The sequence below is a fragment of the Urocampus carinirostris genome, chromosome 5 (genome assembly GCF_059441175.1).
Source record: "Urocampus carinirostris isolate Australia breed hairy pipefish chromosome 5, RoL_Ucar_1.0, whole genome shotgun sequence".
In the NCBI taxonomy this organism is placed as follows: Eukaryota; Metazoa; Chordata; class Actinopteri; order Syngnathiformes; family Syngnathidae; genus Urocampus; species Urocampus carinirostris.
This window is the reverse complement of record NC_142353.1, coordinates 40917242-40942693: the sequence shown is the minus strand read 5'-3', so window position 1 is coordinate 40942693 and position 25452 is coordinate 40917242. Positions and strand designations below refer to the sequence as shown.

Sequence of the window (25452 nt, the reverse complement as noted above, 5' to 3'; positions counted from 1 at the left end):
CACGAGACGTGGTGGCGTGGAAGGTGACCGGACCAGAACGGAGGCAGGAGGCATGAAGGGAGAACTCAAATGCGTTGACGATCCATAGGTTTTATTTAATAAAATAAAAGTCGCCCAATACTCCGGGGCAAAACAGAACAACACAGAGTTCCTCCGGCACGAACTCAACAGGACAAGGCATAACAGACTAAAACAGGACAAGGCATAACAGAACGGGATTGTGAATAATGAGTAATGAACCAGCACCCGCCAAACCCAAAATCCAGCCTTAAATAGCAGAACAGCAATCAGCTGATCTGCTTCAGCTTGAGTTCGGGGGCATGGCATACTGGTCGTCATGGCGACCGTGACAGAGCCCCCCTCTTAAGGGACAGCTCCCGAGGTCCCAAAAAAGAAAAAATTACTACCTCGCGCCCCGGAATGTTGACGATCGCGATTGGGGCAACCCTGCTCCCTCCTCCGAACACGCAGGAACGGGGAGAGGCAGGCGCCATCTGCGTCGGGCGGATCGGAATCGGCGCTCGGCAGGGGGGGTCTGGTGGCCAACTGGACAGGGGATGACAGGCAAAGGCAGAACCGACGAGAACAGGACAAATAAACAGGACAGGCAAAATCAGAACAGGTAAACAGGACAGGCCGATGCAGAAGAGTCGCACTCAGGACAGGCCGATGCAGAAGAGTCGCACTCAGGACAGGCCGATGCAGAAGAGTCGCACTCAGGTCAGGCCGATGCAGAAGAGTCGCACTCAGGTCAGGCCGATGCAGAAGAGTCGCACTCAGGTCAGGCCGATGCAGAAGAGTCGCACTCAGGACAGGCCGATGCAGAAGAGTCGCACTCAGGACAGGCCGATGCAGAAGAGTCGCACTCAGGACAGGCCGATGCAGAAGAGTCGCACTCAGGACGGTCAGATGCAGAAGAGTCGCACTCAGGACGGTCAGATGCAGAAGAGTCGCACTGAGGGGGGTCAGATTCAGAAGAGTCAGGCTCAGGGGGGTCAGATTCAGAAGAGTCAGGCTCAGGGGTTCAGGTTCAGAAGTGGCGATTCAGACAGGACAGGCGGAATCAGAACAGGCAAGACATGAGAGGGTCAAAATCAAAACAGACAAGACATAAGAGAGTCAAAATCAGAACAGACAAGACATGAGAGAGTCAAAATCAGAACAGACAAGACATGAGAGAGTCAAAATCAGAACCGGCAAAACAGGAGGAGCGGAGTCGGGCTGGCAGGCAGCGGAGTCGGAGTCGGCCCGACGGGCAGCGGAGTCGGAGTCGGGCTGGCACGCAGGGGAGACGGAATAGCAGGCAATCGGCACGGGAGTCGGGCAGGCAGGCATGAAAGTCGAACAGGCAGGCGTCAATTCTTCCTGGAACCCCATTCGAGGCACAGCAAGGGCCACGATGGGCGGGGCCGTGGTTCGAACGGGCAGGGAAGGCCAACTCAGTAGGCGCCTGCCGAACTGCGCTCTCCAGCTCTCCCAAGTCGCGCTGGGATCGTTCGCTGAGTTCTATTTGTTGGCTGGTTCATTCTGTCACGAGACGTGGTGGCGTGGAAGGTGACCGGACCAGAACGGAGGCAGGAGGCATGAAGGGAGAACTCAAATGCGTTGACGATCCATAGGTTTTATTTAATAAAATAAAAGTCGCCCAATACTCCGGGGCAAAACAGAACAACACAGAGTTCCTCCGGCACGAACTCAACAGGACAAGGCATAACAGACTAAAACAGGACAAGGCATAACAGACCGGGATTGTGAATAATGAGTAATGAACCAGCCCCCGCAGAGCCCACAATGCAGCCTTAAATCAGACACACAATTAGTGGAAACTGCTTCAGCTGTTGCCCAGAGGGCGGGGCAGACTGGTCACCAAGGCGACCGTGACAGGGCCCCCCTCTTAAGGGACAGCTCCCGAGGTCCCAAAAAAGAAAAAATTACAACCTCACGCCCCGGAATGGTTCGACGCTCACGATTGGGGCAACCCCGCTCCCTCCTCCGAACACGCAGGAACGGGGAGAGACAGGCGCCATCTGCGTCGGGCGGATCGGAATCGGCGCTCGGCAGGGGGGGGTCCGGCGGGCAAGCTGGACAGGGGATAACAGACAGGCAGAACTGACGAGAACAGGACAGGGGATAACAGACAGGCAGAACTGACGAGAACAGGACAGGCAAAATCAGAGCAGAATCAGAACGGGTAAACAGGACAGGCCGATGCAGAAGAGTCGCACTCAGGTCAGGCCGATGCAGAAGAGTCGCACTCAGGTCAGGCCGATGCAGAAGAGTCGCACTCAGGTCAGGCCGATGCAGAAGAGTCGCACTCAGGTCAGGCCGATGCAGAAGAGTCGCACTCAGGTCAGGCCGATGCAGAAGAGTCGCACTCAGGGGGTTATCAGATTCAGAAGAGTCAGACTCAGGGGGTTATCAGATTCAGAAGAGTCAGACTCAGGGGGGAACAGATTCAGAAGAGTCAGACTCAGGGGGGAACAGATTCAGAAGAGTCAGACTCAGGGGGGAACAGATTCAGAAGAGTCAGACTCAGGGGGGAACAGATTCAGAAGAGTCAGACTCAGGGGGGAACAGATTCAGAAGAGTCAGACTCAGGGGGGAACAGATTCAGAAGAGTCAGACTCAGGGGGAACAGATTCAGAACAGACAAGACAGGACAGGAAAGACTGAACAAAATCAGTACAGGGAGACTCAAGGCAGGCATGGGAGTCGAACAGGCAGGCATGGGAGTCGAACAGGCAGGCATGGGAGTCGAACAGGCAGGCATGGGAGTCGAACAGGCAGGCATGGGAGTCGAACAGGCAGGCATGGGAGTCGAACAGGCAGGCATGGGAGTCGAACAGGCAGGCATGGGAGTCGAACAGGCAGGCTTGGGAGTCGAACAGGCAGGCTTGGGAGTCGAACAGGCAGGCTTGGGAGTCGGAGTCGGGCTGGCACGCAGGGGAGACGGAATAGCAGGCAATCGGCACGGGAGTCGGGCAGGCAGGCATGAGAGTCGAACAGGCAGGCGTCAATTCCTCCCGGGAGTCGATTCAAGGCACAGCAAGGGCCACGACGGGCGGGGCCGTGGTTCGAACGAGCAGGGAAGGCCAACTCAGTAGGCGCCTGCCGAACTGCGCTCTCCAGCTCTCCCCAAGTCGCGCTGGGATCGTTCGCTGAGTTCTATTTGTTGGCTGGTTCATTCTGTCACGAGACGTGGTGGCGTGGAAGGTGACCGGACCAGAACGGAGGCAGGAGGCATGAAGGGAGAACTCAAATGCGTTGACGATCCATAGGTTTTATTTAATAAAATAAAAGTCGCCCAATACTCCGGGGCAAAACAGAACAATACAGAGTTCCTCCGGCACGAACTCAACAGGGCAAGGCATAACAGACTAAAACAGGACAAGGCATAACAGAACGGGATTGTGAATAATGAGTAATGAACCAGCACCCGCCAAACCCAAAATCCAGCCTTAAATAGCAGAACAGCAATCAGCTGATCTGCTTCAGCTTGAGTTCGGGGGCATGGCATACTGGTCGTCATGGCGACCGTGACAAAAACAAGAGCAGCAAGGCGTCTGAGTGGTTAGCGCGTCTGCGGCACAGTTCTGAGGTCATGAGATCGAACTTTCCTGTGTGGAGTTTGTGTCACAAACCAGGAACAGAGACGGGACCCAATAGCGCTCGTTTTCTCAGTTTTTATTGATAAAAGAGGGAAAGGCTTGCTTCCAAGATCCGTGGATTGACGAACACGAGTAGCAGGTGGCGGCAACGCGGAAGTGGCGCTTCCGTGTCGAGCGAGGAGGATCGGAGACAGGCGGGAATAGCAAGTCGTTGGCCGGGGCTGGAGATCAAAGGCGGTGTCGAGTTCGTAAGCGAGGTCGGTAGCAGGAGGCAGGCAGGTAACGGGGAAAAACCGGTCAGGCAGAATGGGGCGTAATCAGGTCCGGAAACAAGTCAGCAACAAAGATCAGGCAGGAAAATGTTTAGCAAAAACGGGGTCGTACGAGAAGGCTAACTGAGCAGAAGGCAACAGTTCGCAACAATCTGACAGCTACCAAGAGGAAGCCTGGGGTTTAAAAAGGGAGTGTCCACCAATCAGCTGTCTGGGCTGTTGGCGCCAATTAAGCCGCCGCAGCTGCGCTCAATCAGCAATCATGACAGTTTGCACATTCTTCCCGTGCTTGCGTGGGTTTACTCCAAGGACTTTTTAAAAACATGCATGCCAGGTTAACTGGCTGGTTCAAATTGTCCCTAGGTGTGAATGAACAAGTGAGTTGTCTGTCGCTGTGTTCCTTGCAACTGGCTGGCAACTGGTTCAGGGTGTCCCCTGCCCACTGCTCGACGACAGCTGGGATTAGCTTCAGCACCCCCGCGACCTGCGGTGCAGATAATGGATGGATGGATGGAAGTTTTAAACAGCCTGTAAAAAAGTCAATGAATAAGTTTGATTTCCCTTTTTTTGCTGATGAATTTCTTTTTCAAGGGATCAGTAGGGTTCAAAGTCATTCTCTGCCAATGCATCACTTTGTCCATGAGCACGCTAGTTATCTTTTTTATGCAGGTGTCAATGGTTCTTATAGTTCAGCACAACAGCGACAGGCACATCTGTCATCATGGCCAGAAAGAGGAAAATGGCGTGTGCTTCCCGGAGCGTGCAGTGATAAAATGTTAAAAACCCTTTCTGAGAAGCAGCGTGCGTAAAACTTAGCCATCAATCCCCATGAAGCATTTGACTCTAGCTATAGTTCTCTTCCTGGAAATTAATTTCTGCATTTGATTATCGTAACTCACTTGGAGTGCTGTCCTCAGCAACTCGCTGTCTCTCCAGCTATGACCTTTGTTGGAGATGCGGGACCGAAACCAACTTACCTGCTCAGGCTTTTTTCTTTAAGCCTCCTGGGAGAATATCTGTAGTCACTTATTCATACCTGTCAACCTCCACGGCTCCATGCCCGTACAAACTGTCCTATTTTCCCTTACAAAATACAAAATAATCTTACACCATATTTTTTTTTCGGAATGATGCATGATGGGAAATCCCCAGGCGGCAGACGCATGCGCACAGTAGCATCAAACCGCTCGCTTCATTTGCAACGAAAATGACGATGCCGAGGTAGAGGATACCGCGGTGAACTCTTTAGACTTGATTGATTTACAGTTTCGTGATAGTCGGTGTTTACCGGATGGTACCCATTATTGACAAATTTGCGTTTTTCCGTACAGATTTTCTTGTACGTCGTACACGTCTTTAAATGCATAATAAATGTACTTATAAACGTTCAGGTTAACAGGTATTCTTTATAAGCAATATTTTTAGGAGAATTGATGGACTACTAGGTAAAATAAGACAGCAATTGCAACAAAAAGGTAAGCTGCCAGGCCCTCTTTGTCCGGCCTAGATTAATCCAGAACAAAAAAGAACACGGACACACAAGCTTTATTCACATATAGAGTATTTTGTAAATCTTATTAAACACTTTGTTTAAAATGCCGTTTAACAGAATTTCAAGTTTAACGTTTAGTAGACACTGAATGTAAGGAGCGAACACACGAGTGGATTGTAAACTTGCAAGGAGAACAGGGGAGAGAGCCCGAACCTTAGATAAGAATTTCCAAGCTGTTTAAAAAGCCCTCCGCTGAGCTCTTTCTTTGTATTTTAATCTCCTAAATTACAAAAGCAGATCCACTGTGTAGGGTGTGGAAATCAATTATTATCAAAACAACAAACAAATGTGCATCCCATGCAATCTTCTTTGCAGGTGTCCAAAAATACAAACAGGAGAAACTTACACTTGACAATATGAGACCACAAAATGCTGAACACAGCCCGGTCGGCCACTGCCTGCATTTTAACTGTCCCATTATCAGGGTTGGGTAGGGTTACTTTAACTTGATTACTTTCAATTACTTTTGGATTACTGCAATACCAAATATGGTAATAAAAGACAAAAAAACCTAAATATGAATAAAATTACTAAATTTTGTGCAGGCTTGGGGAGTAACGAAAAACATGGAACGGTAAAAATTATGTTGGCAAGCTGTTTGGATTTATTTTCATTTTGTTTCTGCCGCATTTTATGTTAGTTTTGCCAGTGATCAAAGAGATCAAAGCCAGGAGAAAAAGCTTACCACGTGTTGTGAGTCATAATTTTATTCATATTTCGTTTATTTTGTATTTTATTAGGATATTTAGTAATGGAGTAATCCAAAATTAATTTAAAGTAATCAAGTTAAAGTAACCCTACCCAACCCTGCCCATTATAAAACATCATGTAAACAGGAAAAACCCAAATAGGATGAGATCCCCACTTCATACCCTCACCCTCCAGAGTCCGAAAGTAAATATTCGATGCCGACATTGAATTATATAGATAGATAGATAGATGGATGGATGGATGGATGGATAGATAGATAGATAGATAGATAGATAGATAGATAGATAGATAGATAGATAGATAGATAGATAGATAGATAGATAGATAGATAGATAGATAGATAGATAGATAGATAGATAGATAGATAGTTAGATAGATAGATAGATAGATAGATAGATAGATAGATAGATAGATAGATAGATAGATAGATAGATAGATAGATAGATAGATAGATAGATAGATAGATAGATAGATAGATAGATAGATAGATAGATAGATAGATAGATAGATAGATAGATAGATAGATAGATGGATAGATAGATGAGTAGATGAATTTTCCGCAGGGAAATTCACATTTCCAGCAGCATCCCTTTGCTGAGAACAATACAATAATAAAGCAAAAGGAATACAATATACAAATACCCAATGTGACGTGCTAATACCCACTGTAGCGTGTTGTATAGAGTATTTAAATAGTGCTACATAAAATACACACTGCAATAAAAGTACAGTAATATGCAATGTGTGGTTTAATGTGGGCCTTTACTCCGCCGGGTGGAGTTAAAGAGCCTCATGGCATGAGGAAGAAAAGATCTCTTCAGTCTGTCCGTGGTACAAGACAGTGACAGCAGTCTGTCGCTGAAGCTGCTCTTCTAACTATATGTTAACTAATAAATGAATACATGTGTAATAACCCTGCAACTGGCTGGCAACCAGTTCAGGGTCTTCCCTGCCCACTGCCCAAAGTCGGCTGGGAGGGGCTCAAGCACTTTGCGACCCTATTGAGGATAAGAGGTGCAGATAATTGATATATGTATGAAAACTATGTATAATCTTTGATTATTTTGTTTTCGGAATTGCTTTGAGTTATGAACAAATGCAAAATACATTTGTTGATTGAGGTGCCATTGATGCATGAAGCCACCTCAAGGTGAAGCAAGCTCCAGGCAATAATTCAACAATGGATCGTAACTGACCCAGATTTGGGTTTGTGCCTATGATGGCCACTGAATTTTTGTCACGAGTGACCTACAAAACAAGAGAAGCCTAATAAATCCTCCAGAAAGAAAAGAAACGTGCTTCCGATCAAATCTTCCCTCAATGGGTCTCGGGCTTTTGTTGTAGTCACTGAATATTAACAGCTTTGACACACCAAGTGGGTTGTGTTGCTTCATTATTCAGTTTGTTTGCTGTCAAGTTATCAAGCAGATGGTTCAGTTTCACTCGGTTTTTAAATGCAGCTTTGGAAAATGAAAATTAGAAGAACATTCCAGTGCAGTCCGGTGCAATGCCTTACACAGAAAAAAGGACTAAATTACTAATATCGATGCACAACTGTGTGAAATCGAGTTTCAGACCAATCCAAACTTTTCCTTCCATTATTAATGCTTACCTGCTTGACAGCAGAATTACAAATTTATTTCAAAAGCATGAGGCTGCAAAATATGGAAGATTGCTACCTACTATCCTGGACCTAAGGCAGGGGTGTCAAACTCAATTATACAGAGGGCCAGAACTCAAACCACACCTTTGCTGGCCGAACAGGATAAATATTTATTGAATACACTTTCCTTTTTATTTTTCTCATCTCATCTCATTAGCTGCACCGCTTATCCTCAGTAGGGTCGCGGGGTTGCTGGAGCCTATCCCAGCAATCATCGGGCAGTGGGCAGGGGACACCCTGAACTGGGTGCCAGCCAATCGCAGGGCACACAGGGACAGACAACTCACTCGCTCAGTCGCACCTAGGGACAATTTGGACCGGCCAATTCACCTGAAATGCATGTCTTTGGAATGTGGGAAGAAACCGTAGTGCTTGGAGGAAACCCACGGGGAGAACATACAAACTCCGCACAGGAGGTCCGGTAGCTGGATTTGAACCCACACAGGAGGTTCCCAAGACCTTAGAACTGTGCCTGCACACGCGCTAACCACTGCGCCGCCGTGCTGCCTTTTTATTTTTTTAAAAATGAATAAATAAATATGAATTTAAAACAGTCAGGAATATTATTCCAGAATAAACAAACTTAAACATGAGATGAATTAAAAATCGTTGCTCACCATAAAAATATCTCCTGTCAAAACTATAAAAATATGAAAAAACGGAAAATATAAATAAAATTTGTGCTTTTCACTTTGGGAATTTGCTTTATTGAAAAACATCTTCATATTCTTCTTTAACTCTTCAACTTTCTGTATCTTTTGTCTGGATTCGAGGTTTTTCAGCTCACTTGTCACGAAACCGGACCGGGGAGGCAGGAAGGGTGAACTCAATTGCGTAACGATCAGTTACTTTTTTTTAGAAAATAAAAGTTGTCCAACACGCAGGGACAAAAACAAAACAAAAACAGACTTACAGGCAATCAGAAATTCTGACTAGGTAATACTCACAAAACAGGCTTAAGGCACTAACTCAGAACAAACGGGCATGACAGATCTTCCTCGAATCAAACAGCACAGAACAGAACAGAGCAAAACAGAACAATGCAATGCAATGATCCAGCAACCGGCAGTCCCCAAAACCCGCCCTTAAGAAGCACACACGCAATTTAGACAATCTGTTACAGCCGGTGCCAAGGGGCGGGACCAGCTGGTTGTCATAGCGACCATGCTGGACATGACATCACTCTGAAGTTTTGTCTTGTAGTGCCGTTTTACATAAAATTCCTTAATTAAGGCCACAAAATCTTTACAAATAAGACACACGGGTTGACCGGCAATGTCAGTTAACATAATTTTCTCGGCCATTGTGGTTTTTAGTATCCGAGTACAATTTGAAAGTTGTCAGGGTTTCATAGACCCGGGCCATTATAGTAGATGTATATAAAAGGATTTCACAGGCCGGATATAATTGTACTCCGGGCCGGATGTGGCTTGCGGGCCGTGAGTTTGACGCCTGTGACTTAAGGCAATGGGTTGTAATCTGGACTTGACTGGCTGTCCTTTGCTGTTTCCCCAGATGTCATAAGAGTATGAAAAAAAGTTCAAAAAAACTGTAAATGTGTGTTCTGGATTTACCCAAGGATTATTTTTCATTATGGTTTTCACATCATAACTCAACCCAAGTGAGGATAAGCAGGACGGATAATGAATGACTGATGGTGGTAGTATGAGGGATATAGGATTTATAGGAGATTTTCAGACTAGCATAGCACCCTCCATATTGTGAGAATATGATTTTTTTAGCGAGGCTAATGTAGGCATTAATGGATTGATAAATTAATTACATAGTAGTAGTAGTAATAATAGTCATAATGAAGTGTGAAATCAAAGAAATAATTTGAACATTCAGATAGATAGATAGATAGATAGATAGACAGACAGACAGACAGACAGACAGACAGACAGACAGACAGACAGACAGACAGACAGACAGACAAATAGATGGATAGATAGATAGATTGGGTAAATGGATAGATAGATAGAATGATTGGATAAATGGATAGATAGATACTTTATTCATCCCCGTAGGGGAATTCACACTTCCAGCAGTATCCTTGTATTAGAAAATAATGAAATAAAATGTCGGCTTTTTTACTTCCCCGGGTGAAGTTAAAGAGCCTCATGGCATGTTTGGTAATGTCATTGAGGTCTCACCAAATTGTGGAACTGTGAGATATTACCATTTTATAGTTTGATTAATGGAAATAAAACATTTTAAGATTTAAATGGTAAATCTCACCTGGCCTTAAATGTACGGCCTATTCTGTTTGAGATCGACCGAGACTGTTTATGAATAGAAAACTGATGTCTGATGTTTATTTAATTTTTTTTCCCAAGATTTTAGAACACATGTTTGTTAGGGTTTGTTTTCAGTTATAGATAGAACTAGCATAACAATAGAAACATTATCCACCACCAAATCGATTCAACAAACATGCTTTTTAAAGCCTTTTCACAATTCAAATCCAAACATACTTGTTCATACATTTTCAATGCATGTTCTTGTGCTTTGGGACCAGATTTATCTTACGCATTCTCTTTAAGGAGCATGCAGTAGTGGAACACAATTAAACAGACTTTGTGCAATCCATTTCTGAATTAGGTGGTATCCTGGAGCCAAAATTTCCCACAAACCAGCATAGTCTGTGGGGGGTTGCCTTGTTTAAAGGGCCATGTGGAGAGCAGCCAACCTTCAATGTGAAGCATCAGACCAGCCGTTTAGAACTAAAACCTGAGCCGCAATATTCTTTGCCATGTTCTTGATTTTAACCGGAGTTTAAGATGCTTAGAGTCAGTTGTGTTTCTGTACTGGTGTGTATGCACCGATGAACACAAGTGACATGGTGTGTCAGCAAGTGAGGCGCTGAGAGGATTTCTGTGCCCCCCTGGGTTTCGTTCATCATCGCTTCCAGCAGCATGCTAGATTATAACGTTTGCAGTTTACCCAACATGGAGAAGCTCATCTCTACTTGTCTAATCAGGAGATTGGCGGGTGAAGCCATGGGATTCTTCCGTATTGGATTCTTGCACATTGAGCTTCTCTGTCAGCTTAGTCTACTCGAGTCAAGTCCCATTTATTTGCATGGCCCTTAAACACAAAATGTCTTAAAGGACTACAAAGGTTACAATTACACCATACCCTGATCTTACACCAAGTCATACAATATTTACATCAATGTCCATGTCACTATGTACCTCATCTGCTGAAGAGCAATGTTCCTTTTAATTTTTCACGGGTCTGAGCGTTCACACAAAGTCGGTGAGCAGCGCTTGAAACAACAGTGAGCAACCATAATCCCAAGTGTGGCAAGATAATTAATTATCAAACATGTCCAAAACTTGACATCAAGTTACATTTTGCTGAGGTTCCGGCAATGCAAAATTATTTTTCTCTTTTGAATGAATTGACTCATGTACTATTACAAAGGTTGTACAGCCTACAAACGTCATTTGTTCTTACAATTCTTTCACAAGATATCCATTTCTTTTTATTTTCTGATATATTTTGTCGCATAATATTAACATTTTTGGGGGCTTATTTAGTCAGTTGTAAGAAACAGAACTGTACTTAATCACATTTTTTAGTGGAAGTACAATGTTGGCAACAAGATTCACTTGATATAATTGGAAATAATTTGAATGCAACACAAAATGTTTCTTCTTTTTTCCGTGTTTTTTTTCTACTTTTTTGTTACTCTTTTCTATTTGTTCTCTATTTAGTTTTTCCCCCCAAAAAAATTCTTTTCTTTTTTTCTGGCGTTTTTTCTTAATTTTTCCTTCTTTTTTTCTCTTCCTTTTGTTTCTTTTTTTCTCAGCTTTTCACTACTTTTTCATTTTGGTATTTTTTTCTTTTTTGTTCTATTCCCCCCTTCCTTTAAGTCATTTTGTGCATAATTTTACATAATATTTGGTCATGTTGGGATTAAAGAAGCAAAAACAACCTGAAGAGCCGTTTAGGACCCGAAAGAGCCGGTTCCTTTTAGTGAGCCGAGCCGAAGAAGCCGGTTCTCTTCTAACTTTACTCAACTTCGTTCCACTTCGACTCGACTTCAAAATACCGCATTTCGGACACAACGTCAGGTGAACCTGTGTATTTTTACCCCCAGCTTACAGGGAACACTGCTGAAGAGTTTGCTATGTACTAGAAGAATCGGATACCTTCAGACTTTTTCAATTATTGTACTGTTTTACACACACCATGACTTGGATAAAGATCTGATTAAACCCTTTAATGACCAAGTGATGTTCAAATCGAATTGATTCCAAATGCTTACTCGACAAGTGTTTGTGAATTGCAAATTCTAAAACACACATACAGTTATGTTTCTTGCATTTATTTACAAGTATTAAGTCAAACTCAAAGACATGAGCTAAGCAATTTTATTTCCATCAGACCTTTTAAACGAATCATGACTCGAAGAGGTCTATTGAAAGGTAATGAGAATCATGTTACACAACTCAAACAAGCCCCAGTGGTTGCCGGGAAAGCTATTTGGGAATGCTGACCTGCAATTTTCGTGGTAGCAGTGAAACCTCAGACCAGAGTGTTTTGCAAGCAGCCCATTGGAGGTGGTCATTCTACTATGTCAGCTTTGATATGCAAATTAAAAAGTAACCTTGGTGTTTTCAGTGGTATGGGAACTCGTGACTTTAAGAGCCTTCCCACCTGTTTTGCATGTCTCTGTTTCTCAGTACAGCTGCAGCTCATGACCAGATACTGAAAAGTCTGACAACATTTAAGCTCATCAAATTCATTGCTTCCAAATGGCAGAAAGATCCTTATAGTTTTATATTTTGATTTAACTAAGAAGTTATATTTTGATTGTACGGTCACAAAATGAACTTACCGTATTTTCCGCACTATAAGGCGCACCTAAAAGCCTTTATTTTTTTCAAAAGCTGACCATGCGCCTTATAATACAGTGCGCCTTATATATGGATCAATATTAAGTCGCAAAGTCTTGCAACTAAGGCAAGCAGCCGCCGACTAGATGTTCCCACGAAGACGAAGTAGTCTGCGGTGTATGCTGGGATTTATATACCGGCGTTTCATTTCCTAACCAATGTGTCAATCATCATTTGAATCAGTCACTATTGGCAAAAGTTATTGGGAGGTAAAGGGGGCAGATCTTTTTTATCATTTACAGGCAATTGGCCGAAAAAGATTAATGTGAATCACACGTTGGGTTGCACTACGGCATAGAGAAAACATTTTTTACTATTCTGTATTTGTAAATATTTTACTCTCCTGGATTTACTACACTCACGGTTGTAAGAAGACCATGGTTACGTATCATTATTGAACGTGATGGCTGCAAGAGAACTTAGGTGAGCTATACGGCTTTATATTTTCCCGGTATCTTGTTTTAGAACGATCTTGATGTTTCTGTGATGAGTCTATTTTTAAACTAAATTCAATTCAAAGTGTTTATTGTCATATGCACAGTAAAGAACCCCGTTTCCCTGCACAATAAAATTCTTACTTTGCTGTCCACACAGCAAAAAAAAAAAAGGAAACTAAGAAATGTTTGGAATTTCTTGAATCCCAAGACTTTAACCTTCCATATTATATTTGGAACGATGCATTTGAGTGATTGGTTACATTGTACAGACACTGTTTCCGTACATGTCTGAGACACGTATTTGCTTCTTTGCAAGCTTTCGGAATGTTAAAGGGGTAATAAGGTTGACTGAACTTTCTGACTGTTTTGTTGACGTTCCCATTGTAGCGCCTTATAATCCGGTGCGCCTTATGTATGGAAAATATAGGACCAAAAACTATTTTTTGGGTGTGCGCCCTATAACCCGGTGCGCCTTATAGTGCGGAAAATACGGTAATTTAAAGTTATACTATATGTTACACATGCATCTTACAGTAATGGATATTAATACTGATTTGTTTCTATTTTCATTGTTTTGGATTAAAGGTCACAAAAGAAGACTTGGAATATCTAGAGTTTGAACTCCACTCTTTGTGCTGCTGTAAAGTCATCATGGGGATGAAAAGCCTCATCTTGGGCTGCATCATCATGGCCATAATCCTCCAGCCTTCCACCGCTGGCCTGGTAAAGAAAATGATCCGGCATCGCAGAGATGCATTAGTGACCACGAAGAACCAAGAGAACCATACCCTACCAAACCCTGACCAACCAGTCGTCTTCAACCACGTCTACAACATCAACGTTCCCTCCACCTCCCTCTGTTCCGTGGACCTGGAGTCACCTGGCGGCACCGTGCCAAATCACAAGAATATCCCATTGGATTTGCAGAGCACTGAACACATGGAGCACACGGTAGATGGTGACAATCAGATTGTCTTTACACACCGCATCAATATCCCGAAGCAGGCGTGCGGTTGCAACAACCAGCTACCTGATATCAAAGAAATCCTGAACCGACTCGAGATGTTGGAGTCAGAACTTTCCAACCTGAGAGAGCAGTGCGGCAGCAGCGCAGGCTGCTGTGGCTCTCAAGTTACCGGTAGGTTAAGATGACATGCTGTCTGCCGGGTTTAGTACCATGCAGTAATATAAAGTCTATTTTAAAAGATTTTCTTAAGGGCCTGCATTAAAATGAAAGAAAAAGAAATCCGTCACGACAATTCCGACATCGTCTGAAAAACTGCTCTCTTGTGCTGTCTAAATATCAAAAGAGCAGCGGGAAACTTTTAAATGCAAATTACTCTTCAGTATTTTCTGCGCTGTGTATTGACGAAAACAAGATCGTCAAAGTGTGTGTGGTACAGGAATTGTGGTATTGTGTGCTTTAAAAGAACAGTTCTCAATTTTCTGTACCAAATGCAAATCTAAATTAGCTGAAAATCAAATTAACTTCTTTAAAGTGTGTATTTTATAGTGACCCATAGCGGTGTAGAAATACATCATTCATTGGGGAAACAATGTATTGATTTAAATAATAGCCGAAAACAGGTATTTGTTATTATATTCAGGGTTGGGTAGGGTTACTTTAACTTGATTACTTTCAATTACTTTTGGATTACTCCAATACCAAATATGCTAATAAAAGACAAAAGAAACTAAATATGAATACAATTATGACTCACAACACGTGGTAAGCTTTCTTTCCTGGCTTTGATCTCTTTGATCTCAAAACTAACATAAATTGCGACAGAAACAAAATGAAAATAAATCCAAACAGCATGCCAACATCATTTTTGCCATTCCATGTATTTCGTTACTCCCCGAGCCTGCACAAAATTTAGTAACTTTATTCATATTTAGTTTCTTTTGTCTTTTATTAGCATATTTGGTATTGGAGTAATCCAAAAGTAATTGAAAGTAATCAAGTTAAAGTAACCCTACCCAACCCTGATTATATTATATAGCTTGAGAGGCTCTTGAAAGGTTGACATATTTGGCTGCCATCTTCCAACTGAGGAATACATAATGGCAATATTGCAATGTTCACTTGTCTTGGTTGTGCTTTAGCACTGACTTAACAGCTACTTGCGTTTTACAGCTAACTCCTGCATGTGTTCGTAGTTGAGTCTTGCAATTCAGACATCCACAGCTTGTCATCTTCTACTTTGTCTCACAAGCTTTTAGTAGACTTTTTTTACTTACCCAGATAGCCAAAGTTTGTATAATTGACTGAGCCCAGATAAGCCTCATCAGGTAGATAAAGTTACGCGAGTATTGTAAGTCCTGTGATTCGGGGCCTGGCCACTTGACAATTTATGGTTTGTTCTCTCAAGCCTTTACTGGCCTTTTTAGTACCTTCTTCCGCTAGCTGCTAAAGTTATCCCTTTGACTGTAATCTAATCCACCTCAAACCAACTCCAAGCTGTAATAATGATGAGATCATCACGCAAAATACACTAAAGGGTCTCAGAAAACTCTAAGGTTATTGAGCGATTTAAAATACATGCTTAAGGTAACTTCATTAGTGGGTTGAACATATTTTTAAAGTATTATTGGAAATGCTTGCAAATTCACTGTTTATTGCTTCCATCAGGAGAAATCGCCACAAAGCCCTACTGTAATGGTCGTGGCAACTGGAGCGCTGACACCTGCAGCTGTGTGTGCGAGCCTGGGTGGAAAGGTGCAAACTGCACGGAACCCGATTGCCCTAACGACTGCCAGGACCAGGGCCGCTGTATAGATGGTAAATGTGAATGCTTTGAAGGCTTCACCGGTGATGACTGCGGCATTGAGCTATGTCTGCCGGATTGCGGTGATTACGGTCATTGTGTTGAAGGCACATGCCTGTGCGAGGAGGGCTTCAGGGGTGAGGACTGCTCCCAAACGAATTGCCTCAACAACTGCCTGGGTCGTGGACGTTGCGTCGAAGACGAGTGCGTCTGTGACGAGCCATGGACGGGCTTTGACTGCTCTGAACTCATCTGTCCCAATGATTGCTTCGACCGCGGACGCTGCGACAACGGCACTTGCTTTTGTGATGACGGCTTCGCTGGAGAAGACTGCGGCGATTTCATCTGTCCTGCTAACTGTAACAACCATGGCATGTGCTTGAATGGACTGTGTGTGTGTCAGAGCGGCTACAGCGGAGAGGATTGCTCCAAGTTAACTTGTCCCCAAAACTGCAATGAGCGAGGCCACTGTTTCAACGGAAAATGCATCTGCGACCCAGGATTTGAGGGGGACGATTGCTCTGTTCTGTCATGCCCTGAAAACTGCAGCAACAAAGGCCAGTGTATAAACGGAGAATGTTTGTGTGATGAAGGCTACCAAGGTGAAGACTGTAGTGAAATTTCTTGCCCTAACAACTGCAATGATCATGGTCGTTGCGTTGCCGGCGAGTGCATGTGTAATAAAGGGTTCGCCGGTGAGGACTGCGCCATCAAGACTTGTCCTAAAGACTGCATGGGACGCGGAGAGTGTGTGGAAGGCAAGTGCATGTGCTTCGCTGGTTTCACCGGTAGAGGCTGCGGTGAACTGACCTGCCCCAATGACTGCCTCGGTCATGGCCACTGTGAGAAAGGCCAGTGTGTTTGTCACATGGGATTCACTGGTGAAGACTGTAGTGAGAAGACATGCCCTAAAAACTGTCTGGACAGAGGATATTGCAATGACGGTACCTGCGTGTGCTACGAAGGCTTCACTGGGGTTGACTGCTCCATCCTTATATGCCCAGGGGACTGCCAAAACCAGGGAAGCTGTGAAAATGGAGTATGTGTTTGTAATGAGGGCTTCATTGGTGAAGACTGCTCAGAAGGTAAGGAAAATCACTGGATTATTGCTTCATCTTTCAGATTTAGATGTGCTTTTTCTGCAACTTGAAATTTATTGTCCACAGTTTCACCTCCAAAGGATCTGACAGTGGAAGAAATCACACCTGAGACGGTTGATTTGTCTTGGGACAATGAGATGAGGGTGACGGAGTACCTCATCATCTATGTTCCCACAGCCCCCGGAGGTCTAGAACTGGATGTGCGGGTCCCTGGGGACCAAAAGAAGGCCACTATTACAGAACTCGAACCAGGAATTGAGTACCTTGTCAGCGTTTATGCTATCCTCCAAAACAAGAAGAGCATTCCTGTAACCGCCAGAGTGTCAACACGTATGACAATTCAAATTTATACCTGATAGTTAAACAGAATTTAGCCTGGAAAAATGTTTTCAACCAATCATTTTGAACCATGCCAGACCTTCCGGAGCCTGCAGGACTGAAGTTCAAGGCCGTCCGAGAGACATCTGTGGAGGTGGAATGGGACCCTTTGGATATTCCTTTTGATGGATGGAACCTCATCTTCAGAAACACTGTGAGAATTGCTGATAAATTCCTATGATATTGGGGTTTTTTCCCCCCATTAAGTCATAGACTAAAAATTAAACCCCACCCTAGCATGGTCCGACTTAAAGGAAATTGAATAAAGCAACAAAACAACAAAATATAACAAAACAACTTTTTCGGGGTGTGGGGTTCCTGGCAGAAAGAGGAAGACGGTGAGGTTTTGACCACCCTCAACCAACCCGTCACGACCTTTGAGCAGTCTGGCTTGGGTCCTGGCCAAGAGTACGAAGTGAAACTGGAGGTTTTGAAGAACAAGAAGCGCGGACCGCCAATCTCCAAAAATATCGTCACAAGTAAGTGTAGATATTCATGCAACTATTAACTACTATTTGCGGTAGTCACTTTGACAACAATGATGATACAGTGTCAGGACCAGGATGGAAACAGGACCCAATTTGCGTGACGTTTACCATTATTCCTATTTATTAGTTTATTTTTTTCATTGATGCAACCATAAGTGCACACAAAATCAAGAAACTGTTTGGACCAGAATGGAAACTGGACCCAATTGCGTGACGTTTCTCACAAGTTTTATTGAAAGAGACAGGAAGGGCTGCTCCCACGATCCGGTGTTCGCTGGGTGCCGGAAGCAAGTTGCTCTTGTACTCGGATTGTGATATCCGAATAGGGAAGTGGATCTTCCGTAGCGAGCAATGGCGGTGTCGGGGACAGAAAACTGGTCGGTAGCCGGGACTGGGAGAGCAAGACGTGGTCGGGGTTGGAAACGAGTCGTAAGACAGAACGAGGGAGTAGACGTAGTCGGGGACAAAAAAAGGTCGTAAGCCGGGAAAGCAGAGGTGGTCAGGATCAAAACGGGTCGTGGCCGGAGACAGACGGGAGCAAAAACGGGACAGGTGTGAGACAGGGTCGAAAAAGGCTTGCCTAGTATACACTGAAATTCGCAGACGGACTGAGTCACATCAGTAATCATGACTTACAGCTAGCAAAATTAGCTTTTTTTCAATTGTGTTTTATATTTATTAATTTCATCTATGAGGACAATATTGACTAAAAATTGAATGACAGGGCCTGAGTTCTGCAGGTTTTTATAGCTTCACATAGTGTGATTCAAGGACCCTAATTCTTGTCAGGCTATAAGAGGTGTGCTGGAGGACGAAAACAAAACCTGGCAGTACTCAGGCTATCTATGAGCGAGATTCAGTCAAAATATTGCTAAAAGCCTGTAATTTACTCTTATTAAGACAGTTTGGAACTGGTAAAACTATACCATTACCCAAGAAAAGTCATCATCTCTTCTTTGAATGTGTAGTACAATTATGGATATTTCTTAAATTTAATACTTTTTGCATTTTAGACGTATCATTTCTGCTCAAAAGCAAAAAATAAGCCATTTCAAACTGTTTGAATTAGTCAGTATCTTGTTAAAAAAGAAAAAAGAAAAAAAATTCAGCCCAGCTCAAGCACAAAACATGAATTAAAAAAAAAATAAAACAAGATAAATTGACCAAAGTTCGACTCATGAGACATTGGCCTGTAGCCAGCATGTCTGATGAGTTAACTAATTGCATTCTTCAGAGCAGGCGAAGAAATCTTGAATGCAAATTTGCATCCTCATTAGACTAATTCATCGATGAGACTCTTCCCATGAATTTGACAGCAATATGCTAATGAGTGTTAGCTTTTACCGAGCGAGTGGAAGAATTAAAATAATTCAACTACTTCCCTAAGAATGATAATACGTTTGAGAGTTGTAATACACAAGAAATTCAAAATCCAAGAAAACCATGGTTTAGTTCCAATGTTATCTAAGTCGTGCAATCATGCCATGTGTTTGTGAGCATTGTTTTTCCTTGGTTTTATCTAAAACCAGTGCCTGAAAGTTATGACAAAAAGTTACGGGAACTTTGAAAAGTTGCCTGCCCAGCCATAAAGTTGCCTGCCCCATTTCTCACAATTTGAAACACAATAAGACGACTAATCGCAAAAAAAACCCATTGTTGCAAAGTATTAAGGATTGATAATCAGAATATATATAACAGAACAATACTTTAAAATTAAGTTTATTATAAATCTACTTATAACATTCATTGCATGTATATGACATCGCTGTTTTCCATCTGCCATCAATTTGTACCTGTATTTACTCCTCTTCATTCATGCAATGTTTGCGTTGCCTCGTCTGCTACAAGCCACGTGAACTCTTGTTTCCACGATGTTTTTAATGTACATTTACGTTTTGTAGCGTCATAAATTTTGTTAGCTTCTTTTGATTCTTTCTTCTAGGGCTGAGATTTGGGCTTGATTCTTTCTATTGTTCTCTGTGCGTCTACTTTGGAAATTGATATGCAAATGCAGGACCTTATAACGCTCGGGAAAGTCCGGAAGCATGAAGTTATTCGATGCAGGCTTCTGATTGGCTGCCGAGTATGTAAATTGCCAAACATACCAAAATTGAAATTCCGAAATTTCCAAACCGAATATTTCAAAATCGGAATAAAGCAAACGTTTGATTTAAAAAATAAAATAAAATAAAAAGAATAAAAACGAAAGATTTGTTTTTTTTTTCTTGAACATAAAAGATGCATGCGGGCAGCATGGCGACGCAGTGGTTAGCGCGTGAGCGGCACAGTTCTAAGGTCTCGGCAACCTTCTGTGTGGGTTCAAATCCAGCTACCGGACTTCCTGTGCGGAGTTTGTATGTTCTCCCCGTGCTTGCGTGGGTTTCCTCCGGGCACTTTAGTTTCCTCCCACATTCCAAAGACATGCATTTCAGGTGAATTGGCCGGTCCAAATTGTCCCTAGGTGTGAATGAGCGAGCGAGTTGTCTGTCCCTGTGTGCCCTGCGATTGGCTGGCAACCAGTTCAGGGTGTCCCCTGCCCTCTGCCCGATGATTGCTGGGATGGGCTCCAGCACCCCCGTGACCCTACTGACGATAAGCGGTGCAGCTAATGAGATGAGATGAGAAAAGATGCATGCCCCGGGCGTACGGGCAGACGTTATTTCAGACACTGTTAAAACTGTAAAAAAACAGGAGATTTAAACGTTAATTGCCAGCCACATGTTAAGCGAGACAATAATTCTTGATGTGTTTTACTCCTTTAGGAGTTGACGCCCCGAGCCAACTGCATGTACGTGACATAACAGACACAACGGCGTTGGTGACCTGGGTCCATCCTGTAGCCAACGTGGATGGCATCAGCTTCTCTTTTGGGCCTGGCTTGAAAACTGAAGATCACACTGTGGTGGAGATTCCGTCCACAGACACCCAATACCACCTTGGAGGATTGAGCCCGGACACCAAATATGAGGTGTCACTGGTAGCCAGGAAGGGAGAGCGATCCAGTATCCGCGTCCATCACGCATTTCTCACAGGTAGACCAATAAAGTTTTTATGTGTGTAATACTCAATTAGTTGGTTTTAGGAATCTAACTAAAATAAAGGGATTCATAATTAAAATTTCTGCTATATTAGCAAGTACCAATTTCTTGTATGGAATACCTTATACTTAAGACCAGCAACGAGAGTAAATGATTCTTTTTGTAAATTCAGTATTTTTAGTTTTTATTTGGTATTTTTATTATTGCGCAAAATGAGACTTTCAGTGCCGTTTTTACATAAAATAGACCAAAATTGAGACTTTCAGTGTCGTTTTTACACGAAAATGAACAAAAATGAGAAATTCAGTGTCGTTCTTGCAGAAAATGAGCAGAAGTGAAACTTTTGGTGTTGTTTTTGCACGAAAATGAGCAAAATTGGGACTTTCAGTGGCGTTTTTGCATGAAAACGAGTATATGTGGGATCTGAGGCGTTAGAATTGCGCAGAGATTAGCAAAAGTGAGACTTTCTGTGTCGTTTTTGCAGAAAAAGAGCAAAAGTGTGAGACTTATAGTGTAGTTTTTGCACGAAATTGAGCAAAAGTGAGAATTTTAGTGTCTTTTTTGCACAAAAATGAGAATTCCAGTGTCATTTCTGCACAAAAATGAGCAAAAATGAGAATTCCAGTCTCGTTTTTGCACAAAAATGCGAAAGAATGAGACTTTCAGTGTCGTTTTTGCACGAAAATGAGCAAAAATGAGACTTTCAGTGTACATCTTTTAAAATGAGTTTTTGTGAAGTGTTTGTGTAACGCTGCAGACATTGAGGAAAACAATAGAGTAAAATGCAAGCAAAAAAAAGTCAAATTATAAAAACAAAGTCGATAAAATAGTGAGAAGAAAATGGTTGAAATAACAAAATCCATTTGCCAACAAAAAAATGTCGGTCAAGTCAAGTCAAGTCATGTTTATCTGTATATCCCTTAATCACAAGAAGTCTCAAAGGGCAGTATAGACTACAGACTTTGAATACACCGTTCCTTGATCTATAACCTACATGAGGGCAAGGAAAAACTCAGCAAGTGGAAAACAAAAAAAACTTAAGAAGGGGCCACTCATGAAGTAATCCCCAATCATTGATTACCAGGTTGTAGTAGAGGTTCCAAGATCTGCAACAGACAATACACATCATCAACATTAAATATACTGAAGGTAAAAACAGAATATCTGGTTGACAGCTTCCTCTTCCAAAATCCAGGACAATGCAGCAGGTTCTAGATGATGGCCTGCATCAGGTCAAACCTACTATGAAATAATATTGTTTTTTCTTATTTTATCAAACTTTTTTTTCGAAATTGCAATCAACAAATTTCAAAGACATTCCAGAGTGAACCCAAAATGTTTATATCAGTTAAAAAATAGGAAAAAATGGAAAATTCTTGAGCCAGGAATTTGAGAAAGTTGGGAGAGAAAGGAAAAAAGAGAGAATTAGAGAGTGAGAAAGAGACTGAGAGAGACTGAGGGACTGAGATAGATGGATAGATGGATGGATGGATGGATGGATGGATGGATGGATGGATGGATGGATGGATGGATGGATGGATGGATGGATGGATGGATAGCTAGATAGATGGATACTTTATCTACCACTTTAGAGAAATACTGAAAGAATGAGAGCAAGAAAGAAAGAGAGAGTGAGAGAGAGAGACTGAGAAAGAGACTGGGATAGTGAGAGAATGAGAAAGAGACTAAAAGAGAGAGGGAGAGAGAAAGAGTGGGAGAGAAAGAGAGAAAGTGAGAGAGAGACTGACAGAGACAAAGAGGGGTAGAAGGCGAGAGAGGGACTGAGAAAGAGACTGGTAGAGTGAAAGACTGAAAGAGAGAGAGGGAGAGAGAGAGAGAGAGAGAGCAAGAGCCACTGACAGAGACAGAGAGGGGGAGATAGACTGACACAGAGAGATTAAAAGATAGAGAGAGACTGAGAAAGAAACTAAAAATGAGGGACTTGGAGACAGAGAGAAAGAGAGGGGGGGAATAGAGAGAGAGAGAGAAAGAGACAGAGAGAGGGAGAGAAAGAGAGAAACTGACAGAGACAGAGCGGGGGAGAGAGACTGACACAGAGAGGTAATAAAGAGAGAGAGAGACTACGAGACTGAGAAAGAAACTAAAAGCGAGACACTTAGAGACTGAGAGAGAAAGAGAGAGAGTGAGTGAGAGAGAGAGAGAGAGAGAGAGAGAGAGAGAGAGAGGCTGACAAAGACAGAGTGAGGGGGAGAGACTGACACAGAGAGATAAAAAGAGAGAATGAGAGACTGAGAGGGAAACTAAAAGCGAGGGACTAATAGACTGAGAGAGAGAGAGAAAGAGAAAGAAAGAGAGAGAGGAAGAGAGACAGAAAGACTAACAGAGAGCCTCAGAGGGAGAGACTTTAAGTGAAGGACCACACATTCTATACATTTATGAGAAAGGATCTCTACCGTGGTGCGTTTAATGGCGGTTGTTGATCAAAGGAGCGCTCGGCCCAGCAAGTTCACATAAATGATGAATACGTACTTCCTGTGGCAGGAAACTTTCTGTCGCTGCCCGTGGCGAAAACAACTTGTTTTGCATTAGTACAAAATCAACTATATGTGTGTGTTAGACCTGGATGCCCCCAAGGACCTTCAGAAGCTGGAGCTGACGGATGAAAGCATCACTTTGGAGTGGAGAAACAGTCAAGCTCAGGTGGATAACTATCGCATAAAGTACGGGCCTCTGTCTGGAGGCGAGCACAGAGAACTGCTCTTCACTCCCGGAACCAAAGACACAACACAGGCCAAGATTTCGGGTAAGCACAATCCTCGTACTTCTAGACAATTAGGGACTACTGGTCCTGATGCGGCAGCACGGCGGCACAGTGGTTAGTGCTTGTGCGGCACAGTTCATGTCATGGGAACCTGTCGTGGGTTTGAATCCAGCTCCAGACTTCCTGTGCGGAGTTTGTATGTTCTCCCCGTGCTTGCGTGGGTTTCCTCCGGGCTCTCCGGTTTCCTCCCACGTTCCAAAAACATGCATTTCAGGTGAATTGGCCGGTCCAAATTGTCCCTAGGTGTGAATGAGCAAATGAATTGTCTGTCCTTGTGTGCCCTGCGATTGGCTGGCAACCAGTTCAGGGTGTCCCCTGCCCACTGACCGGAGATGGCTGGGATGGGCTCCAGCCCTCCCGCAACCCTAATGAGGATAAGCGGTACGGCTAATGAGATGAGAATGAGATGAGGTCCTGATGCAACGTGTGTTTAAAGCAGGGGTATCAAACTGTCAGGTTTTCAATGTAAATTTCTTGAACTTCTGTCTCAAGGTAATTAACTTGTTTTTATATTCATCTCATCTCATTAGCTGCACCGCTTATCCTCAGTAGGGTCGCGGGGGTGCTGGAGCCCATCCCAGCAATCATCGGGCAGTGGGCAGGGGACACCCTGAACTGGTTGCCAGCCAATCGCAGGGCACACGGGGACAGACAACTCACTCGCTCATTCACACCTAGGGACAATTTGGACCGGCCAATTCACCTGAAATGCACGGTTTTTTTGGAACGTGGGAGGAAACCGGAGTGCCCGGAGGAAACCCACGCAAGCACGGGGAGAACATACAAACTCCGCACAGGAAGTCTGGAGCTGGATTTGAACCCACGACAGGTTCCCATGACATGAACTGTGCCGCACAAGCGCTAACCACTGCGCCGCCGCGCTGCCCATTGTTTTTATATTTAGTAATATAATGAGAGAGCGAGTTGTGTGCCCTGCGATTGTCTGGCAACCAGTTCAGGGTGTCCCCTGCCCACTGCCCGTAGATGGCTGGGATGGGCTCCAGCCCCCCCGCGACCCTAATGAGGATAAGCGGTACGGCTGATGAGATGAGATGAGATAAAAACAATGTTTCTCATACACACACACACACACACATAAAGTAACGTTTCAACAACGAGTGTAATGATATCTTTTGTACGTTTATCAATCTTGTATTCTTTTATTTTGAAGTCGTGTTCTTGTCTGTACTGATTTCTCTGACGAAAATAAACCACTCTCTCTCTCGGTTTGGAATCCATCCAGAACGGACGTAAGTTCTTGTCTGCCATAATCATGTAGAATTAAACTATATACATGTATTTTATCTGTGCAAATATAGCCACGAAATAGTTTTAATAATGTCAATCCCTAACACAAACACAGTTTAGCTCAGGGGCCACATGGTAGAAAAAACAGACTCTCAGACCCTAATATGATTACTTCACTGTTAGATTTCATATTTCTTTACATATCTTTGAACTTCTGCAAAGACACTTAGGTGCTTTTTTTTTCCTTAAGTTTACATTGCCTCAAATAGCGCATCAGTGACTTGTATTTCAGGTCAAATAACATTGGTGTGGGTTTCCTCGATGTTCTCTGGTTGATTGATGGTAGTCAGTAAAAACAGCTTTGGGAATGGTGCTTGTCTTTGGGGACATCAAGGGGACATATTATCAGCTGCGGGTCATTGTTTGGCTCGTTTGTCTCTTGTGCTTCTCTCAACATGGTCTCTCGGGCCACATAAAATAATGTGGCTGACCAGAACTGGCCC

At 43.3% G+C, this 25452-nt stretch overlaps 1 protein-coding gene across 3 annotated transcripts in view; it reads left to right on the top strand.

Annotated features, from left to right (window-relative positions):
* tncb (tenascin Cb) overlaps positions 1-25452 on the top strand; it is an 83786-nt gene that overhangs the window by 20302 nt on the left and 38032 nt on the right. For all 3 annotated transcript variants that reach the window (XM_088336839.1, XM_088336838.1, XM_088336842.1), the window contains exons 2-8: positions 13733-14285; positions 15780-17000; positions 17082-17345; positions 17432-17547; positions 17719-17872; positions 20644-20913; positions 23498-23683. In XM_088336839.1, the coding sequence (XP_088192965.1) occupies positions 13799-14285; positions 15780-17000; positions 17082-17345; positions 17432-17547; positions 17719-17872; positions 20644-20913; positions 23498-23683 (2698 nt within the window). In that variant the 5' untranslated portion in view covers positions 13733-13798. The remainder of the gene's footprint in view (positions 1-13732; positions 14286-15779; positions 17001-17081; positions 17346-17431; positions 17548-17718; positions 17873-20643; positions 20914-23497; positions 23684-25452) is intronic.